Source organism: Serinus canaria, chromosome 3 (assembly GCF_022539315.1).
Source record: "Serinus canaria isolate serCan28SL12 chromosome 3, serCan2020, whole genome shotgun sequence".
Classification (NCBI taxonomy): Eukaryota; Metazoa; Chordata; class Aves; order Passeriformes; family Fringillidae; genus Serinus; species Serinus canaria.
Genome location: NC_066316.1, coordinates 4,398,870 through 4,418,053, shown reverse-complemented (window position 1 = coordinate 4,418,053; position 19,184 = coordinate 4,398,870). Strand labels below are relative to the sequence as shown.

The window sequence follows — 19,184 nt, the reverse complement described above, 5'->3', positions numbered from 1 at the left end:
TCAGTGGGAGTTAGAGATGAATTTACAATTTATCTTTAGTGCCAGGAAAGCTGCAATAGGTTGGGCTGTGTGTTAGTCAGGGAACAGTATTTACATAAACCATGAGACCATTTGGGGATTGCTGTTCAAACTATATTTTTTTCAAACACAGCCCCATAAAAACCTCTTGACAATCCTTAGTTAGAGTAACATGAATCTAACTACAGCTTAGCATGTTTCCTGGAAGAATAGTAACTCTTGAAAAAACAATGTTTGCTTTAAAGATAAATGTAACTATTAGGAAGTAATTCCAGATGTGTGGTTATGGCAGAATTTCAGGGATCATAGTCATAGCTGTTTAGTGAATTACATGATTGCATTTAAGAGTAGCCAATGAATTTTTTTAAAATTAATTCATTCTTCAGATGGGCTGAATAAAACTGTTTGTTTTCTATTATCTGAGAAACAAACAGAGCAAAATCTGGTCTATTTATGAAAGTAAACACAAAAGGTCTGACCCCTGGATGTGGCCTTTGAAAACTGTCTGAGAAAATGCTCTTCCTGGTAGCTGATTTTTTTCTTCAAGCCATTTCTTCTTTTTGAAGACAATGCCAACCGCCCCCCCTCTCTCCGCCCTCAGATTATGCAATAGGTTTTAAGGAATGTTTTGAAATGAAATGGTTTGATCTCTTTTGTCTCATGAGGTCGTCTACCACGGTACCCATGGCAGAAGGCAGCAGAGTTATATTTTATCAATGAGGAAGAGGTTCGGGAATTTACAGATTTTTCTCGACCCATCGTGGTGGGCCTGTGGGTTCAGGGCCTGGAGCAGTTCCATGCTGTTTATTAGTTCAGCCCTGTGCCTGTTTATCCCTGGAATTGCCTGCTAACATCTCCAAGCCAGGTGCAGCACTGGCAGATGGGTTTAAAAGGGCGTGGATTAAGTGAGAAACCCCAGTGCCTGCTTTCTCTGGGTTTAAGTGCTCTATGTCACCCTAGAGTGAGGCTGAATTGTGAGCAGTAAAGGAGCTGTGGCCTGCCATTTCTGAAATGCCTTGTTCCCAGTGGGTTTATCCAGCCCTGAGAGTGGGGTGGCCTGCAGGATGCTGCTCGGGATGTCGGCAGCTGAAATTCCTGTTCCCTCTGGCTCTCTGCAGAAAATGTCATTCCTTTATTATGGGGGTATCTCAGCTTAAAGCCAGGCCAGGATGTTTAAGTGACAAAGGTTGTTCCTGCTGGAAAACGGGCTTCCCTCTGTCCCTGTGCTCTGTGGTGATCTCTCTTGGTGGGTGCTTCACGCAGAGGCTTAAACTAAATCTGTGACTGTAGGTGTGTTACATGTCTGTGAGTGCTGCACACAACACACACACAGAGGGTTTTCAGCGTGGTGCTTCAGTGGCAGGGCTGATTTCACAGGTGGATTACATTCAAGGTCATTAGCAGTGAGCTCGGCTGCGTTAAGGGCTCCAGGAAAATTCCAAACTGTTTTCCCGTTGCTCCCTGGGCACTTGCTGGTGTTGTTCATGTCAGATTGGGACACCCTTAAAGCAGACACAAGATGTGCTGCAGGACCTCCATCCCTGCAGTCAGGAGCCTGCAGGTTTCTGCCAGGCCAGGACTCGTGTTTATCTTCCCTCCCGGTTCCCAGAGGCACCAGTGGGTTGTGCTGGATCAGAGCTGCAGCAGGACTCAAGAAAAGCTGTTTTCCAGCAGAGGCTGAGGGCGGTGGCTGCACTCTCTGTAGCTGGGTCTGTCTCTGGAATCAGGATTCCGTTGTGTTCTCCTCACCTTGCTTTGCTGCAAAGTGCTTATTTTTATCCCTGCAGCTTTTTCCTGCTCTGCTGTCCCTGGGGCGGGGAGCTGCATCCCAGAAAAGGGAGCCTGATGTCAGGGAGCGAGGTGCTGCTTTTACCAGCAGAATCAGAACAAGGATGGAGATTTTCTGGCCCTATAGGTGTGGGATAACAGACCATTTCATGCTCAATTTAGCTTTATCTGGGATAGATTTTGCTTGTGCGATGCTCAGGATGGGAGAAGTGATAAAACACAAGTTAGAGTTGAATTTATTCTGGATCAGGTTGTGTGTGTTTCTAAACAGCAGTGACATAGAAATAAATTAAATCCCACGGCTTGTTCCATCTATATTGAATTACATGTCACTGCGTCCCGATTTTGGGTTCACTGATTTTTATGATTGGAGCTGCAGCTTTTCCAGTGGCACATCTTCTCTTCCTTGAGCACTGGTGAATATAGAAAAGATGGAAAATAATGCTGTCAACCAGCCTGTTCCCACTCGTTGTTTATATCCTGGCTGCTCCGTGGATTTAATTGGAATTAACCCTGATTGCAGCCTGTGTACAGGGATCAATGGGAGGTTTTTGTCTAGGCCTGATGCTCAGTGAGGATCAGCTGGTGAGTGCTGTGCAGAAACGCGGCGAGTGGGATTTAATCCTTCCCCGTCTTTGCTCCATGCTTTTGTTTGTTCCCAGCGGCAGGATCCGGCCGGAGCGGCTGATCCATGCCCGGCTCCTGCGGGATGCGCCGCGGGAGCATCGTCCCCACGACCTTCCCCAGAGCCAGTTCTCCTCCAGAGCGTTCCCTCGCTCTGTTGGCAGCTTCCCATGACTGAAGCGATTCCTTCCCACCTTTCGGGAAGGTTGAGCACTCGCTCCCAGCCTTCGCTAACAGCTCCTTATGTAACAGCCGCCCCAGCGCGGCTCCGCTCCCGCTCCTGCGCCAGACACTGGGATTTGTCCGCGCGGAAGCTCGGGACGGACCTGCTGGTGCCGGGGGCCAGCCAGCCGCCTCTGGTGTCCCGGGCCCGGACGGGGAACGAACGGCGCTGGTGAGGCAGGGCAGGCACGCCGCCTGTCGCGGGCGAGGCGGACGGATGTCGCGACATGCGGGTGCCGGGAGCGGCGCGGCCGGCAGGTGGCGCCAGCGCGGCGGGCGGGCAGGGCCTGAGGGGCAGCGGGGCCCCGCCGTGAGGGCGGGCTCGGCCTCACCCTCAGGGGCGGCCCCGGCCCCGCCTGCCCTCCAGGCTGCGGCTCGTTTTTTTTTTTTTTTCCCTCATTTTCTTTTTCTTTAAATTTTATTTTAAAATAAGAAAGCTAGATAAAAGTGAGAAAAGACAAGAGAAGCCCCAGGCGGGGCGTCGTGAGGGGAGCACGCGTCCCCGCCCAGGTAGAAGGGCGGCCCCTCCCCAGCTCCCCCTTCCCCCTGTATTTAACTGTATTTCTGGTAATTATTGCCTTTTGCAAAGGTGAAGTGTGAGTTTCTGTGTCTGAGGTGCTCCTCAGGGTCTCGCTGAGCACTGAAGGGTGAAGGGGATGCTCAGTGCTGTTCCCGCTGGGCTCACAGCTGTGTATAACCTCCCTCCTCCTCCTGAGGTGTCTGCCTCTTATATCTAGTACCCATAAATACATGGAAATCCTAGTCAGAAAAAAAAAATAAATATGCAAACAGCGCCCTGAAAGAGGAGAACCTCACCCCAAGGGTTGCGTTGGTGGGTGCCATGTTGTTCCTGTGGAGAGTTCAAAGTAATGCATCATTTAGTTGGTTTTATCTGGATTGGTTCATAAATAAATTGCCAGGACCAGCCACAAAGTCAGTATTTGCATGTGGGGAGAGAAATATTTCTTCAGACACATGTTAAAAGGCTTTTGCTTGTCAAATGCTTATGTGGCTTTTTGAGAATCTGTATTTTTTTCCCATCAGTTATTTGCACCATTTTGTAAAGGTATGGAGATCATCTTTGTGCTTGAGGCCGAGTTATCCACAGCTCCGTATGCTTTAACCAGCACTCACAGATCTCTAAAGCCAATGGTCTGCTTTTGAAAATGACACTTGTGGAAATGTTTTGCTGCACTATTCCATCCATGCTCTGATTTGTGGAGCTTAACATTTCCATCCTGGATGTGTGTTTGCAGCAAAGCTTCTGGCTTAAAAAAAGCACTTAATTTTTGAGAATATTTGTTCTCTGAAGGAGTGGTTGGTATCTCCTGTTCTTGAGCTTGTCCTCAAGTAAAAGTCACTGATTTTTGAAAGCAAGACTCCTGAGCTTGACCTTTATGACTTTCATCCAATATATGTGCACCATCTAAACGCTTATTTTTCTGTGTTTTTCTTTGACAGAGGGTTTTAGGAAGAATCTGATGGTGAGGAGAGGCTAAGGAGAAGACTCAGGATGACGACGACGGTAGCGACAGATTACGACAACATTGAAATCCAACAGCAGTACAGCGACGTCAACAACCGCTGGGATGTGGACGACTGGGACAATGAGAACAGCTCTGCTCGGCTGTTTGAGCGCTCCCGCATCAAGGCCCTGGCTGGTAAGCACTGACTTGGGAGTTAGGAAAAAGAAAAAGATGGGTAACAAAGCTGTCCTTCAAAATACCTCCATCTGGAAGTGTGCAAAACAGCTCACCAGTCCTGGAAACAGGAATGTGGTAGGTGGAGGTGGTTGTCATGCAGTAATGAATGATGGGACTATACATTCTTTCTGAAATACTTGCTGTCTTCTGCTGAATTCCACTGTCATCAGCAGAGAAATGAAACTGGATTGGATCTTTTCTCATTTGAAACAAGATTGCATTTGATTATTGCATATTAAAGGCTATACATTATCCATGTTTGTTTATAGAGCAAAGAGATTATGTCATGTCCTCTCAGCTCTGAGTCACTGCCCTGCAAAGCAATTTTTATGCATTCTGTAAATGATTTCCTGACTTTTATGGTAGCATGCCCACATTTCTGACCTCTGAACAAAATAGCTTGGCAGTGTGGGACAGGCACAGAAAACAGCTCAAAACAATGCTGAGCATTCTGCTGGTGAAATCTGAGCTCCAGGAATGGTTTAAAACCTGACACTTCATAAGGTGTTGAGACAGGTTTATTAAATCAGCTGCACTGAGACAGAGGTATCGCCTGTTCCATTTGTGATTCCAATGGGGCTGGGTCCGGAGTGCATGTGCCCTTTCTGCTCCCCACTCCGGCCACGGAGATGCATCAGATGCCAAACACCTTTACGTGTCAGGCACAGGCCAGGATCAGGTGTGGAGCTCAGCAACAGGGAAATGTAGTAGTTCATGCAGCTGGGCAGAGAGCAGATCACATAACTCTTCCTGGGGATTGTAATGCTATTGACTTAATGGAACTGCTCACAGGGAGGGGACGTGTGTTAAATTTTGCTGCTTTTAATTACAGCAGTTCCCGTCACAGTGTGCATTTGGAATGATAGGGAAAATGCCTTCCCTGGGCAGGGCTGTGCTGAGTGGGGTCAGAAGGAGCTTGCTGGTACCTGTGGTGAGAGACAAAATGAATCTCAGCTTGGGTTGCTTTATTTTAATAGTTTACTCTTGTTTGAGGAAGAAACTGTTTTACTCCTGCCACTTGAGTGGTTGTAGGTTGTATCCTGCTCCTTGGGTGGGAAATGCTTTCAGTACCAAGCTCATGAGCTGTGTTTGGGTCCCAGATCTCACCTTACTGCAGCTGCTTGTTCCACTTACTTTTATAGCAAGCAGAGCTCCCCACCTGAGTAATGAATAATAAACATGAAACTCTCATTTCAAGGAGAAGTAATGTAAGGAAAGTACTTGAATTATTTAGCTAGCCTAAAATACATACCCATGGCAAAGCAAATAATTTTGCTGAAGATTCGATTCAGATATTTAAACATTTTCCCCCACAGTATGGTGTATTTATTTTTCTTCTGAATAAGCATTACTCATAGTTATTTTAATTTGATACATTTCCATACCTGTAATTCTCTACGGTTGGTGCTGAGAATGCTGTGTGCTGCCAAAACTTGGCTTAGCATCCTGCATTGCTGCAGCACTGCTTGAAAGCTTAATCATGGTGCAGGGAGAGAGGAGTGAGGAGAGGTTTGTATTTCAAATCCAAGGTTATGGTTAAAGGCTGAGCTATGCTACTCCTGGCACTGTTCAACATATGTTTTCAGATATGCTGTTTGATGGGTAATCTTCCCTTGCATCTCCCCAGAAAGGCACTGGCAGGTTTTTAACAGCTGCAGCCTGGAGCTGGGCTGGCAACAATCTCTGTCATTGTCCTCTTTCAGTGGAGACAGGCCCTTTCTGGAAAGGTGCTCTCTGATTCAGCTGTGTGTCACAGGACTGGGCACAATGACCATGGGGTGAAAGCCCAGTGCACACACAGTCAGCTGGGGGATGTCAGGAGGTGCTTCTGGGCTCTCAACCCCTGTGTTTGAGTGGCTGTCACCATCACTTTCCTCTGTGTGAACTTCACTGCTCTCTGGAGCAGCTGTGTGCTGCCTTTGGGGTCTGCATTCACTGAACAACAGTCAATCCAGCAATGCAGCTTGACTTGGGTGAGCGCTGGCTCTTTGTGGGCATGAGCACCTCCCCACATCTGCAGGACTGAGCATCCTTCTGGCAATAACATTTCTGTCTCCAGAGGTCATGGGTGGGTTGTATCTCAAGAGTGCCCGTGGCTGTCCCCTTGCAGTGTGTCAGTGACAAGATATAACAGAAGACTTTCAACATCTTGCAGTCCATTAAACACTCATGCATCATCATCATCCCCTTGTCCTGATATGAAAGGTTTCAAATGAACACACCAGGCACTGGTTCCTTAAATTTCATCACCCAGATGCAAGCTTCTGTATTCCAAAGTAGAACAGCTGTGGGCATGTTACAGTGCCTGACTAATGGCTCTGTGTTCTCTGTGGGTGCAGGCATCTTCTTTCCACACTCTTCCACCAGCTGTGAAGTGCCTCTTTGGCAGAGCTTACATCTCATGTTCATTCTACTTCACTGTAATTGAAGTGAAACTTACTTCCTTTAAGGTGAAGTAAGGCAAAGAGTGAGGAAATAAGAAGTGAGGTTTGTAGCCAGAGTCTGATACTCCACTCCAGGAAGAATCCTGATGGTCCCACATTCCATCAGGATGTTGAAATATTTAAACAACAAAGGCAGGAGGTGGTGGTCAGAATAATCTGTGATTGGAACAATGTTCTGAAGGAAAACTTCAGAAGGTAAAGCAAGTGTGATATAATAATAGGAGCAAACCAGTGTTGTTAGTACAGCAGCTGATAATTGATGTTATTAAAGCAGTCTGTGTACCATGAAAACCAGAATGCCAAGGGTTGCTTTGGTTTAAAACCAAGAAATCATCTGGGAACTCAACTTTCAATCAGAATCCAGATTTGGAGGGATATGCAACCAGATTGGTTGCCATTTGTGTTGAGCTAATTCACTCTGCAACTGATATGAGAAGAAGGTAACTGATCCTTTCTTCACCAAGTAAGGTATCCCACTGTAGGAAATTATCTTTCACCTGTCCTTGTTCTCTGGTTCTTTGGAAGGTCTTGCTGGAAGACCAGGTAATTCTACCTGCACTCTAGGAGCCAAAAAGATATCGTGTTTGTGCAAGATTCTTCATTCACAAATCCTCAAGGATTGGATTTCGTCTGTCTAGGATCATTAGCTAACAGGATTTGTTGTGCAGCTCCTTGGTGCATGAAGCTCTTGCAAAAATCTTAAGAAACAGTTCAGTTGTTCAGCAGAATTTTTCCCACTCAGCCTTTGGGCTGTGAGGTTCAGGTGTGCCATGCTTGCCAGCTCAGGTGCTGTTTTCGGTAGCGTGAGAGTTGTCACCTCCAAAACTTTCCATTCCTTCAGTTAGCTAATTCAATATTAAACTTGGCTACAGTTACTCGCTTTTCTGCTCATTTATATTTTGCCCTTTTATCCTCTGGGTTCATCCAAGTGACCAGAAGGTCTGTGACTCAACTCTCTGGCCCACAAGTTAAAACCAATTTCAAAGTTTATGAAATAAGAGGACTTTCCTAGTCCTAGTGTGGGCAGGAGTGCTTTCCTTTCCAGCTTCACCCAAGTGGCCATATGTAGGTCGGGGCACTCACTGGGGTTGCACAACCTGGTGTCCATGAGCCTTATGGGGCAAGTCAGGAGGCTGCATTTCTTGTGCAGCTTTCCTTAGTTACCCAAAATAGGCTCGTCATTCATGCCAGTCCCTTAAATTCTCCCAGCAGCAAGAGGGAAAAAAGCATTGAAATTGTTCCTGAAGTTACAATATTGAATTTTTTTTTTCCTTTTTAATATAGTGGAATAGCCATTTCATAAGGTTAAAAAAAATTAGAGAAAACTTCCAGTGGGAAAGTTCTGGGTACATTACATGGGGCTAATTAGCCCCTTGTGACCCTGATAATTGAGCCATTCCCCCCACAGCTGCATTGCAAAAAGTCAGCAGATCAACCCCACAAAGAAGTGAAAAGGAAGATTCTGCCTCTAGTACTCTCCAGGTATCACACAACTGCCTGGCCCTGCTGTCGAGCATCTCTCTTGAAGCAAAATTTCTGTTTCACTCTGAGCATACAGAATGAAGTTTCAGGTCTCAATCCAATAAAAAAGGGCGAAGTACAATGGTTTAGAGCTCAAGAGAACAAACACTGGATTTGTTCTTGGCTTTGAAAGAGCATACTGAGAATAAGCTCTGGCAGGGTGTTTCCTAAGTATCCTGCACTGGAGCTATCCAGAACTTGAAAATCAGTCACCAATTTTAATAGCAGCAAGTGATAAGAAAGGAGAGCTCAGCATTATAGTGATGCTCATAAATGAACTTGAAAGGGCATGTGAAGGATTCACTTGAGACTAAACAGACATAAAAGACCTAGAGCAGGGAAATCTGCTCTGCACTGGTGTGGCAGAGCTGGTTGTCAGCCCATGGGTTTGTTTGGAGCTACAGGGCATACAGGCCTACATAATGCAGGCATACTCAGATTAGCATGGAAGGAGTTATTTTGAAAAATCTTGTTTTGCTCAGATAAAAGTTGATGGAATTATTTCAACAAAAACTTTTCCAAATGCTGACCTCACCCTATGCTTTCCTTCTGGATTTTACTTCTGGAACAATTTCTTCTGTCGTTTCTAATCTTCCCAGAACGCGCAGGGGCAGTTGTTAGAAGCTGCAGTGTCATTTGGTGTGTTGTGTGCCATGCAGGCACAAAGGGAAGGAGCAGGGCAGCAGAGAGGCTGCTGTACTGCCACATGTCACCTGTGGTGCTGGCTGGGACTCCTGATGCACACTGTGCTCTTATCAGAGAGCAAGGAAAAGCTCAGCCCATCTGTCACTGTGCATTAATGCATTGGCTTTTAAAGTTGCCTTGGAGAGCTGCTTCTAAAGCAGATAGCAAAAACCAGATGATAAATAATAGTTTGTTCTTAGTGGGTTTATTTTTAAAGATTATCAGTAGACTGACCCAAAAAGAAGAGCCAGTATCTCTGTGAAATATAAAATAACTGGTAAGTAGAAGCAAACAATGTATTCGATGATTGAAAATGTAGCTGGGTACACAGGTCATTTGTATCTTGCTGCTGTAACAACGTGATCTTTGGTTTCAGTTGGGCATGGTTTGGGGGCTTGCCCTCTCTCTCTTCAGAATCGAAGTCATGCTGCAAACTACAAGGAGGTGTAAGTCAGGTTCTTGGTAGGTTGATTCGATCCCTGGTCCTGTGTAGCCTCTTGAGTGGAGAGCCAAGGTGCTGAGAAGTCCTGCTGAATGTACTTTAGGAATTGTCTGGAACTGCGTGTGCTTGTCTGCTCCATGGACAGCATTTATGAGTACTTAGTAACAGAGTGGTGCATGACAGTGGTTGCATCCTGGTGAATGACTGTAATCTGGCGTGCATTGTTCAGGGCAGGATGAGCTGGGGCTGGAAAAAGAGGATTATTGTTTCTTTGGGGACGGAGCAGGATAGGAACAGTTCTGGCAGCCCCACTCCGGAAAGTCTGAGTGCTGCCGTCATTTTACGTCTCCACTGAAATCCTTTCAGGACCAAGCACTGTTGAGTTGGACACGTATACAGGAGAGCCCAGCATCTTGCCAGCATGAGCCTGCGTTGATTGATCCCTGGATCCTGGAATTCCTGTTCATTAAGCTCCTGGGCTGGAATACAGGTCCATATCTGCTTCCTATAGTTCCTTGAGGAGACCTCCAGGCATGCACCAGTCCTTATGCACAGAGGACTCTGTGCTTGGGCAGCAATGCAGTAATTTAACAAAATAAGGTACAAGAGAATTCTGTGCTCTAGTTAAGCCTAAATATAAAAAGCCATCTGTACCCAGAGGAAGCCAATGGAAAGCTGATGCAGGTGTGTTGGCTCTGTGTGCATAGGTGTGTTTGCCTTTGGGATATTACCCGTGAGCTGTACATGGAGATAATCCTGCAGCACGTCAGTCTGCATGGTCATACCTCTGCATTTCGATACCGTGGCACTGCACTGACTTCCAGAGTGAGCTTCCTTAGGTGGGAGCTATGCCTTCATTCCCAGAGCAGCACAGCACGCTGCTCTCCTCTCTGCTCCAGTTTTCCTCATCCATTCATCCCCATGGCATCAGTGAAGAGTAGGAGCACCAGGAGACGTGCTTTTGGCTGCCCCAAAACACTGAGCTGAGTGGGAGGCAGTGTTCAGCATCAGCAGGGCAGGAGTTGTGAAGGGGGGGGTAAAGAGTTCTGGCTGCAGCAGCTGCTCTGGGAAAGGAAAAATGCTCCCTGGGAGACACTCTCCATGGAGTGAGTGAGAGCTGAGCCAGGCACTGTCTTAAGCCTGGGATAATATGCTGAAGTTGACAATTTAGAGGAGACCTCCCAGCCAGATAGTTACCTGGTATAAACTGGATTTTCCCCTGGCTTCTCTGAGGCCATGCTGTCTTACACCAGCTGGGAACCTGACCAGAGGTGGCCCTTCATGGGAAACTTGAAGACTGAGGAGGCTGCTAATGTTCTTTGCTGTTGGAGTCAATGTTTTAGGGATATTTAATACAGAGAAACCATGAGAACCTTCACTGTGATAATGAGATTGTTTTTAGATAATTTGCTGAATAATCTTAATGGAAAGGTTTTCTTCTTTATAGAAACTACATGCCAATATTGGCAATATATAGATTTTTTTTTTAAGTTATGACTTCTCTCAGGGGTGAGCTTAGCCATGGATGAATTTCAAAACCTAGTAATGAGTCTGTAATTCAAAAGAAGTCTTTCCACAAAAAATGCGTATGCAGAAGAGAATGTTCTCATCTCATGTCTTTAGCATCTAACTAGCAATGTTTCTGTATTTATGTTATTTATTCAGCCAAATCTGCAATGTGCCTTGCATTTTTCCTTCTATTTGTTGCTGGGATACTGCCTGAAAGCACTCCCTGAAGTATAAATAATGTCTAACAGAGCACACTGCAAAGTGAAATTCAGTGCAGGATTCAAACATGTTTGCTAATTTCTGTTAACCTTGGAGCTCTTCTAATGGGGAAAGATTAGGGATGAAATCATTCCCTCGGATCAGAGCTTTGATTCTTATCTTGAGGTAATATCCTGGAGAGATATAAACCCAGATTGCCTGGAGACGAATTTCCTTGATGGGGAAGAGGCAAAAAGAACAGGAATGAGGGTGAGAACCAGCCACATAGAAAGGGTGATGAAAATTCACTTCTAAATTCCATTTCTTTAGTTTCCAGCATTCTCCCTAACAGTTTTGAGCTCTTTTAGTGAACAAGGTACTCACTACTATTTTTTTTGCCAACCACTTTGTATGTGCATGCTGTCTGAGGACTTGTTCAAGTTTTCTTCCTTTATTAAGCCTTGAAGGCAGAGAGGTATCAAGTGACAGTGTTTGCACATCCCCTTGTACAAGGTATTGTTTTTTCAATACATCATGTAAAAATGAAGTTGGTTGCTCTGGAATAATAACATCATGAGTTGGACACAAATAATATTGGTTAATTGATCACTATGCTTTTTTCAGGAGAGTGGCAATTTCCAGATGGGAACATACTCTGGCTTGTGGAGATTTTTAAAGATCACGGTATTCTGCTGCTTGTTTTCACACAATTTCCACTTTGCTCAAGAGTAGCACGACATTGAATTGTCATGCCTGAGTGATTATGGTGTAGCAACAGTGTATCTGTGTTCGTCGTCAGACTGAAACGAAAAAGAAAGAAAAAATGGTGCAAAAGGGAGAAAAAGGAGGGTGGACATTTCTCTCTCCCATACATATAAACATAGGTGCAATTCAGGTGGAAAACAAAGGAGAGAGAGGCAGTGACAATAATGCCAGCTTCTGAAAAAGCAAATCAAAACCCATATAAAAGAATTTTCTGCATGAAAATGATCAAGAGTTTTCATGACAAAATTTCACAGCCAGCGAGTGTGTTCAGTTGTACCTGTGCAGTGTGCTTTATTTGAGAGGCTTTGTAAGGGCTGTCCATCTATGTCAGGGAGCAAGCCAAGTGCATTCCATGGGCAACAAATAGAACCTGGGAATGTAACTACAGCTTTTCAAGGGTGATTGCCCTGTGTTGGTGAGTTCATGTAGTATGGGAAGCAGTACAGGTTGGGATGCAAACCAACAGAAACAGTCGTTTCTTCTGAAATGTTCTGCAAGTACCTCCTGAAGCTCTTCCCTGCTGTCCTTCCTGGCAGGTGTTTGACTCCTGCAGTTAGCAAGGACATGCTGTTACAAAAGTCATGTCAACTTTCCTGTTAATCTGGGACTTGTGTAAACTGAAACCCGAAACCAGGTGGAACTGACCCAGTTTCAGTAATAAATTGATATTCTGGCCTGGTTTGTGAGAAAATTCCCAAAGGTTTTGGTCTCAGGTGTCACAACTTACCTGGAGCCCAAAGCTGGTTTGTACCTTGGACTTGGAGCTGAGCTGCTGGAAGGCCAGCCCAGACATGGCAAAAGGAAAGCATGTAACCAGACTCTTCTGGAATAAAAATCCCTGTCTCCTACTTTTTAATGGACCTCTTTTCCTTGCCTCTGGATTGCACTGGCTCTCCAAAGCCCTTGTGAGTCACAGAGAATATATCTGGAAGGGACTGGGAGGAACCTGTGACAGCGGTTGCCACTGTCCTAAAATCCCCTTTAAACAGAAACATTGAGATACTTTCTGCAATGGAAATGTTACTGAAGAGGAAATCTCTTGGTTTGCTTGTGTTCATTTCACCAGCATGGGAGAGGGTTACCAAGTGTTGCAGGACATGGCAGGTTACAAACTGAAGGGTTCTGTTCCCTCCAATACCTGCAGCAGAGATAATGAGCTTGGCAGCTTATTTCTGCTTGGTGTGTGGGCTGCTGCTCCCTGCTTCCAGCATCTTAGATAAAAAACTGGAGGGAAACCAGCTAACTCTTCAGGATTCATGTTATGCAAATTGTCAAATAGGGTAAAAATAACTATTTCCTATTACGTTCTAGAACAATCCCCAGCAAAACCTATCTCTCCTTGCTCCAATATATAAGGGAAGGTTTTGTTTTTACTGTGAGGATGGAGGCAAGTATGATAATGAGTTTTCAGTTCCTAATTGTAGCACTTAGGGGATGTGTAGAAACTTTACCCACCTTCAGGAGAGGAGCAAAACGTTACGTGATTTCTTTGGAATTTTAGTTTAATAAATCATCCTTTTTATCTTGGTGTTTTTTTCTTTTTCTTTTTTTTTTTTTTCCCCTAGTTAGCCACCAACTGGAGAATTTACAAGAGCAAGAAAGAGTAAAGAGAAAAGACAAGGGTGATGATTAACCAGACTCATAATTATTGTAAGCTCTGGCTTAGAAACATTGATAATTAGGAATTTGGAAGGCACTTTTGCTGGATCTAACATTAGCTTTTTCCTCAGAAACTCTAGTTTTTTTCCTTTGTGTCAGAACCTGTTCACTTCAACAGCATTTTTCAGAACCATGTAAAGACAGAGCCCAGGAGAGACCCTTTTGTGTTCTGGGGTAAGCAGCTGTTTCTAAATGTTGCTTGTACATTCATAATATTATTGTAATCAACCTCTTGTTCTCCTTGAGGCTTTGCAAAGCTCTGATCATGTCAGCTAGGACACTCTGCATTATGGCTAAGTGGATAATCACTTGTGTTTTATTCACTCTGTATAAGTACACAAGCCATCATCACCTGGCAGGTGCTACGAGACAGGGACAATTCAAATTGTGCCAGCAAAAGTTATTGCACATTTATGGGCAAAACATTGAGAATAAAATTTAGAGAACAAAAAAACTCCCAAAACCCAGCACACCTCTCCCTCCTCAATATGCTAAGATTAATATATGATCTGGCCCTACTTTTTCTCCACTAGTGTAATCACTAATGAATTACACCATGGACAATTTCCAGCTGTGTTGATGTGATAAGATGCACTTGGCCCAGCACTCCAAAGCTATCTATGGCTTTAAAGCATTCAATCCCCTCCATAACATATTATCTAATTAGTGTTGTCAAGGGCTTAGTCAATTAAAGATAAACAGGGAAAATGAGTAGAACTGGGGTGTCACAAAGGGCTTTGTGCATGCAGAGCCTTGTGATCGATCCGGTGCATCATTGCCACATGGCAGCAGAAAAGGGCTCAGGTTCACTCATTTGCAGTCAGCAGCAGCCCAGTGGATTAGGCTTGGTGTGACTCACACCAATGGGGAGCTGGCAGGGTTCCCATTTGGAAGCAGCCTTGCTACATACGGTGTAGCATTTCACAAACACAGACATGTCCCCATTTTGCTTTGCTCTTTCCACTGAATTCCCACCAACTTGTTCAGCAGAGCCTTTAAGATGTATGGCAGTACCCAGCAAAGCAGAAGAAGGCCTTGGCAACTGAGCCTGGCACCAGGGCCAGCCCCAGCAGCTGAACCATCATCAGCAAAGTCTGTCACATCTGCTGCTGGGGGGCACATTGTTCAGCCCAAATGCCAACCTGGCTGGCAGCTCAAATGAGGTCAGATACTCACAGCAAATGCTGCTGACAACACATCAGGGTCTGGTGTCTCTGTTTGTCAAACCTTGAACAAAATAAGCTCAGGTCAAGCACAGGTTCTTCCCTTTTCCTTTAGCTTTCCCCCCCTACTCAGTGTGAAGCCTGCATTGCTCCATAGCTGCTGCAATTCCTTCCCTTTAAGGTAGTGTTTAGTGCTACTGGCAGGCCAGAATTGGGAGGGACAGAGAGGGGACAGGGACAAAAAAAATATCAAACATCAAATTTTGTTCAGTAACTCCTGAATCTTGTCAGCTTCAGTTGTCCCACAGGGGACAAGCTGAAATGTAAATGTGTGTATGTGGTGTTCATGTTTCATGATGGGGGGGTAAGGCCAGTCTGTGTTTTATATGGGCCTAAGCTAAATAATTATTTTTAGGTTTTAATATTTTCCTTTTTAGGAAGTAATAGTTTACTTCTTAATATTTTTAATAATGACCATGTGCATTAGTGCATTGCCTGCCAAAGGTTTTGGGAAAGCTTTCAGCTGGGGAGAAGTTCCTGACTCATGGCCTTCATGGTGTTAAAAATGCTCCAGTTTCCCCGTCAGTCACTTGGACTTTAGTTTTACCTTCTGAGCTCACATAGCAACACCTGTTTGCTCAAGGTGGGATAGAACAAGTTGATATGCCTGCAGGTAGGGCCTGGCTGCCTGCCTGCTCTTGAGGGGAAGGGTTTGCATTTAATTATAGCGTAGGTCAGGCATGGCAGGCAAAAGATGCTGTTGGTAGGAAGCTGCAGGAGAAATATCTGTGATGGAAATAAGCCTGTACTTGTGTGCTGGGCTAAACATGCTCCTCCAGCTCGGCAGAGTTCACCTTGCTGTGTTAATGGCTCAGCCTACCCAGCTCTGCTCCTGGGAGTTTGGGTGCCTTTAGCATTTTATGCTGTCCCTCTTCCCTGGAAACCCCATGGCCAGGGCTCCCTCCAGCACACCCCATGCCTGTGTGCTGGAGGGACAGCTGACTGCACAAAGATTATCGGGGGAGGGTTTAGCACGAGCCTGCCACATCAGCCCATTGTTGTCTGGAGAGCAGCATCCTGCCTGCTGGGGCTGCAACTGCAGGTGCTTCCTCAGGTCCCCCTGGCTCCTTCCAGACATGTTTTTAGGGCATGAGCCTGCAGGGCCTGGTCCCCTACACTGCCTCTTTCCTCCCTGTTACTGTAAAACCTGTCTGGGGCAGCTGAGGAGTCCTTTGTGAGCAAGTGGGGTAGTGCTGAAGGGGTTGAAGGCCAGCTTTCAGAAATGTTTTAGGCTCTGCTTGAGGTGTGCTGTGGTACCAGGAGTATACAGCTAGACTGAAATAAAGGGATGGACTGAAACACCCCAGTAAAAGCCCTTCTGTATCAATATAAGTAACTCTGGACTAGAGTTACTAGTCACCACTAGAGCTATGGTGGTGCTTTAAGTAAAACAGTATAGTTGAAAGCCATAAATATTTTAAATGCATTTATGACCTCAGGAGCAGTGTGCCAGACATTTTCAATAGTCAGTGTGTTTCTGGAAATCCCAGCTTCAGCTGAGAAGCATCGACTTCCATCACTTCTCCCTAAATTGGCAGTGTTCATGGTTGGACTTTGTGCACATTTGTTCCCTGATGTGCTGGTAATGGGTGGTTGAATTTTCCACCTTGCACCAAGCAGGACCTTGGGCTGCAGGGAGTAGGGGCGTGGGCTGAGCTTCTCCCACAGAAATTGTCCTCACAGAAATTACTATATGGCTTAAACCTTGTGAAATGACGGTATCAAAACAAAGGCAACATTTTGAAATGTTTAATGAAGGGATGGAGTGGGAGGAGGAGAGAACATGGGTTCCAGTGGAAAGGAATTTGGAAATGCAAGAAGAAAAAACATTTGTGTGAACATTATCAGCAGTTTTAAAAATGAACAGGCAAATGTTATATACCGAGACTATGAATGTGGAACTGACCTTTTAATTTCACTTACAACTAAGTGAGGGCTGGGAGCTCACGTCCCTGAGGGAAAACTGACATCCTGTATCTAATACCATCTGCAGGAACTGACTTCCAGGGCCAAGCCCAGCTGCTGCTGCTGCTGTGCACGTTTGTATTTCGGCAGGGTATTGAGGTGCCAGTCAGAGCTCGGCGAGGCATCCTTATTTACGTTAGAGCCCTCCCCCTCAGCGCACAGCCCATTAATCTTGCAGTAATACCCAGCACACTGATAACTGGGCAAGGAGCCACATGCACAGGGCATGTCAAAATCCTCAATATCGTCAAGTAACATAAACCGAAGTGACAGGAATTGCCTGTTTAAAGAACCTTTCGACAAAGCTTTCGTTTGTTCCCGGTGTGCTGGAGCGTACATCTCCCCGCGTCCCCTCCTCGGCTGGTGCTAAATACTGAATGAGCGCTTCTGTGTGCGTGTGGTGCTTCTGCAAGCCGACAGCCCCGCAGATAAATAAAGAAAAGTGCCCTCCTTTTCAAGTGATAGTAATCTGAGACTTTTCCGTTACATGAGGCTCCTAACAAAAGGTTGTAATTCCAGCTGCTTCGCTCGGGAAGGTACCACCGTGCGCGGCGGCGGTGCGAGCAGCGCGGGGCCGGGACCCCGCGGGCAGCCGCTCCCGGGGCGAGGCGGAAGGACTCGCTGGGGCGTTGCATGAGCCGGGCCGCTCTTCCCCTGCTCCGCCGCCCCTTCGCCCTTGGTACAGCCTTCCTTTCCTTTACCGTGCCGTATGGTAATCGAGTGACATCAGCCTGCGCCCGGGCGGCTGCTGTTTATATTACAAACCAGCAGAAAGGTCTGAGGTGTGCGCGGCTCCTGGGAGCGCCGGCCAGGGCGGCAGCGCGTGGCTCCATGCTGCCTTTACTTCGGCCTGAATCGCACGCTTGCTTTTATTTCACTTGGTTTCGCCAGAGCCAGACAAGCATTTGAACCAGATTCAAGCACTTGAGAGTTGCCTGTTGTGGAACTGGGGGAAAAAAACCCAAAAAACCACCCTCCTGGTGCTTTACGTTTGAATCCATTACAGAGAGCTTACCGCCAAGCCACACTGCTGGATTTTGAACCGAAGCTGTTATTTACTTAGGGCTCAGGGGGGAGCGTTTTCGCTAGGGACTGACGCCAAACTACTGGAGGAAGCTAGGATTTACCTGGATGTGTGGTAAAGAAACTTGTGGTTCCTTTATGCTGCAGTTCATCGTATCCCTGCGCTACCTGTAAATGGAATTACAAAAATCAACCAGTATGCCCGGGCCGTTGTCCCCAGGATATGCAGCTCAGGTGCCGTATAACTATAACCAGTTAGAAGGACGATTCAAGCAGTTACAAGGTAAGCCTGTGCAGGTTTTTTGGAGGTGTTGCCATGCTATGATCCTTGTAAACATGTTAGTCCGGGCTTATTTGCACCAAGGTGTTAGTGAGAGAAGACGAAAGTGGTGCTGTGGGAAAAAGCTCTGAGTTCTTTTAAGGGATATTGCGTTGCTTTTCTCACTCCGAAGGTGTCCCGAGCCCTACCCGGGGTTAAGGTGTGTGTCCAGCCTCTGAGCCTTGCAATGAGGGCTAAGGCAGACCACATCTCTTAGAACAATAAGGGGGAGAGTGAGGAAGCAGCCTGCTATTTATTTTATCCTTAAATAAAGTACAGTTAAAAGTGGCCATCACTCATAAATCCTAGCTGTGGTTGGGTGCAGTTTGCAGTGCAAGGGCCCTTTCCAACCCCTGCGTACCTCCTGCAAAGGCGGGTGGCTTCACTTCTTCAATTGAAGAACAGTTGCATAATTCCCTAACAAATTCGTTTGCTCACGCTATAGATATCTGAGAAAGCCCTCGTGTACTTTAACATTCCCAGTTTTCTTTGCTTTTGGACAGGATGAATGTCCTTTAATATTTTCCTCTTAAACTCCCTGTCTGTGTAAGAATCAGAGGTTTCTTTTGGGGGTGCCGTGTGCTCTCTGCAGGGAGGGTAGGCCTCGGCCCGGGCTGCAAACCCCCAGTGCAGGGGGGGAGGATGGGAGCTGCCCAGCAGCTCCGTGCCTCGGGCAGGGTAAAACAAGCTCTGCTGTTTCTCTGTGGAAGACACGTCCCAACAATGAATGAACTCTGGGATTGCAGTTGCAAAATAAAAAAGAATTCTTCACTGAAACCAAACCTCCTCCTTTAGATCCATGTGACTCTGGAGATAGTCCCAGAGCAGCCTAAGTACAGCGAAGTGCTGCCCTTCTGTGCATGTTTCTTAATTTACTCTGCTCTGTGCTGCAAGTGTGGTCTGTGGTTCCTGTCAGAAGGGGGCAAGAGCCTGGTTAGTGCAAAGAATGTTCCTATTTGTTGGCTTAAGGAAGGAGGGAAAAAAATTCTTTCATTCATAGCACCTGGTTTATCTTGTAAACTGGCTCACAGCAATGGCTGCAAACTGCATGTAATGAGGCAAAATGACAGCATCCTA

General features: G+C 46.0%; 1 protein-coding gene across 3 annotated transcripts in view; it reads left to right on the top strand.

Moving 5' to 3' along the window:
• SPTBN1 (spectrin beta, non-erythrocytic 1) overlaps positions 1 to 19,184 on the top strand; it is a 113,722-nt gene that overhangs the window by 29,203 nt on the left and 65,335 nt on the right. For 2 of the 3 annotated variants that reach the window (XM_050972715.1, XM_030236304.2), the window contains exon 2: positions 4,114 to 4,313. In XM_050972715.1, coding sequence (XP_050828672.1) covers positions 4,166 to 4,313 — 148 coding nt within the window. In that variant the 5' untranslated portion in view covers positions 4,114 to 4,165. Of the gene's footprint in view, positions 1 to 4,113; positions 4,314 to 17,510; positions 18,072 to 19,184 lie in introns of those variants that run through there. The other variant, XM_009093731.4, reaches the window with a different exon arrangement.